A 2,540-nucleotide genomic window follows, 5' to 3' on the forward strand; every position below is an offset into this window, starting at 1 on the left:
CTTTGGGAGACTAATCTTCCCCAATGGAAAACTAAAAATCTCTATCTCCACCTCTATCTCTATCTCTGTTTCTATTTTTAAACATGTATGTTTCATTTCCAGGAGTAGATTATTTTAATGGAGCCTAAATTGTCAGTTTGGATTTATTTATACCAGCTTTGTATACTGAAAAGCCACCAGATTTTAGCTCATGAAAACTATTGACTATGCTGGTGTCTCTATCCAGAATAGGTTTTCTGATGAACCTGGATGGAAAAACACAATCGAACAGTGCTGAATGAATTCATTCTCATGGGAATCACAGACCGCTCTGAGCTGCGGGCTCCATTATTTGGGCTCTTCCTCATCATCTATGTCATCTCAGTGGTGGGCAACTTGGGCATGGTCATCCTCACCAAGATGGACTCCAGGCTACAAACACCCATGTACTTCTTCCTCAGACACTTGGCTTTTACTGATCTTGGGTATTCAACAACCGTGGGACCCAAAATGTTAGTAAGTTTTGTTGTGGATCAAAATACGATCTCCTATTATTTTTGTGCCACACAGCTGGCTTTCTTCATCATGTTCATTATTAGTGAACTTTTTATTCTGTCAGCAATGTCCTGTGACCGCTATGTGGCCATCTGTAACCCTCTGCTCTACACAGTCATCATGTCCCAAAGGGTGTGTCAGATGCTAGTGGCAATCCCCTATCTCTACAGCACATTTGTTTCTCTTCTAGTCACCACAAAGATTTTTAATTTATCCTTCTGTGGTTATAATGTCATCAGACATTTCTACTGTGACAGTCTTCCCTTATTGTCTTTGTGCTGCTCAAACACACATGTAACTGAATTGATTATTCTGATTTTATCAGCTTTTAATTTGATTTTCTCCCTTCTGGTAGTTCTTGTGTCTTACCTGCTCATCCTTATAGCCATTCTCAGGATGAACTCTGCTGAGGGCAGGTATAAGGCTTTTTCTACCTGTGGTTCCCACCTAACAGTGGTCGCAGTGTTCTATGGCACTCTAATATTTATGTATGTGCAGCCCAAGTCTTGTCATTCCTTTGACACTGATAAAGTGGCTTCCACATTTTACACTCTCGTTATCCCAATGTTGAATCCCTTGATCTATAGCTTGAGGAATAAAGATGTAAAATATGCTATACAGAGCATGTGGAAAAAACTATGCAATAACTTTTCTTAAGGTTCACTGTCGCATATGATTCCTATAAATCAGGTTATAACTTTAAGCTTTGTTGTGTGTTCCTTCAGATGTAAAGCAAACACAAATAAGTCCATCATATATTAAGATAATGTCTTCTGGGGCCGGCCCGGTGGCGCAAGTGGTTAAGTGTGCACGCTCAGCTCCGGCGGCCTGGGGTTTGCAGGTTCGGATCCCGGGTACACACCAACGCACCACTTGGTTAAGCCATGCTGTGGTGGTGTCGCATATAAAGTAGAGGAAGATGGGCATGGATGTTAGCTCAGGACCACTCTTCCTCAAGAAAAAAGGGGAGGATTGGCACCAGATGTTAGCTGGGGCTAGTCCTCCTCACACACACAAAAAAAGGTAACATCTTCTACGTGCCAGTTACACTTATAAGTGCTATAAATACGTTAGTGAGCAGAACAGTAAAAATCTTTGTATTCTTTCAGGGGAAGAGATGAAATATAAACATAACAATGAAGTAAATTTTGTAGTACAGTAGAACGGGTTAGGACACATAAGAACGGATGGAGAGAGTGGGTACGCTGTGTGAGAGTGAGAAAGAATAGTAGATACAGAAGGGGCATTAAAATGACTCGTGTTATTTTCAACTATTAGAATTAAACTCTCTAGTGTCTATGTGTGTGTTTGTGCATGTGCATGTGTGTTTTTGTGCAAGCATATCCTCCTGTTTTGGCCTTCATACTCTTCTATGGCATGCATTAAAATCAAATTTATTGTGGTTTCAAGGAGGCTCAGTGTAGTACTATGATTTGAAGTCTTCAGTCATATGAATTTGCTCACATGCTCCCATACCATGTGGACAAACTTAGGGTCCTGCTCTTTTCTCATCGGTGCAGTTGCTTTCATACATGAGCCCTAGAAAGTCTATTAACTCAACATACTTAGCAATTCAGTAACTCACAAGATCAGCCCAACATCTTATTTTTCTGAATCAGTCCATTTCTCTATACCAATGGATATACCAATTAAGATAAATTTCCTTGATTATAGTTAACATACTGTATGGTATAATTGAAAGTTACTGAGAGTAAATCTTAAATGTTGTCACAACCCAAAAAATTGGTAAACATGTAAAGTGATGGAAATGTTAGATAATGTTAAGTTGTAATCATACAGCAGTATATAATAAGTGTATCAAATGAATGCATTGCACACCTTAACTTACACAATGTTATATGTCAATTATATCTCAATAAGGCTGGAGAAAAGAAGATAAATTTCTTGAAGTCTCCCATGGAAGCTTCCAAATTTTTATTTTTTATTTCATACTTTATTGAGATCTTAATTCTAAACTGTTTGTTGTTGTCTAATGGGATTCTTAT

At 38.7% G+C, this 2,540-nt stretch overlaps 1 protein-coding gene across 1 annotated transcript; it reads left to right on the top strand.

Annotated features, from left to right (window-relative positions):
• The first annotated feature begins 249 nt into the window (after nt 1-249).
• Nucleotides 250-1,191, top strand: LOC131395649 (olfactory receptor 8K3-like). Its single transcript, XM_058527502.1, has one exon. It carries the CDS (start codon nt 250-252, stop codon nt 1,189-1,191), a length of 942 nt encoding a protein of 313 aa, XP_058383485.1.
• Nucleotides 1,192-2,540: the final 1,349 nt, after the last annotated feature.

Source organism: Diceros bicornis, chromosome 31 (assembly GCF_020826845.1).
Source record: "Diceros bicornis minor isolate mBicDic1 chromosome 31, mDicBic1.mat.cur, whole genome shotgun sequence".
NCBI lineage: Eukaryota > Metazoa > Chordata > Mammalia > Perissodactyla > Rhinocerotidae > Diceros > Diceros bicornis.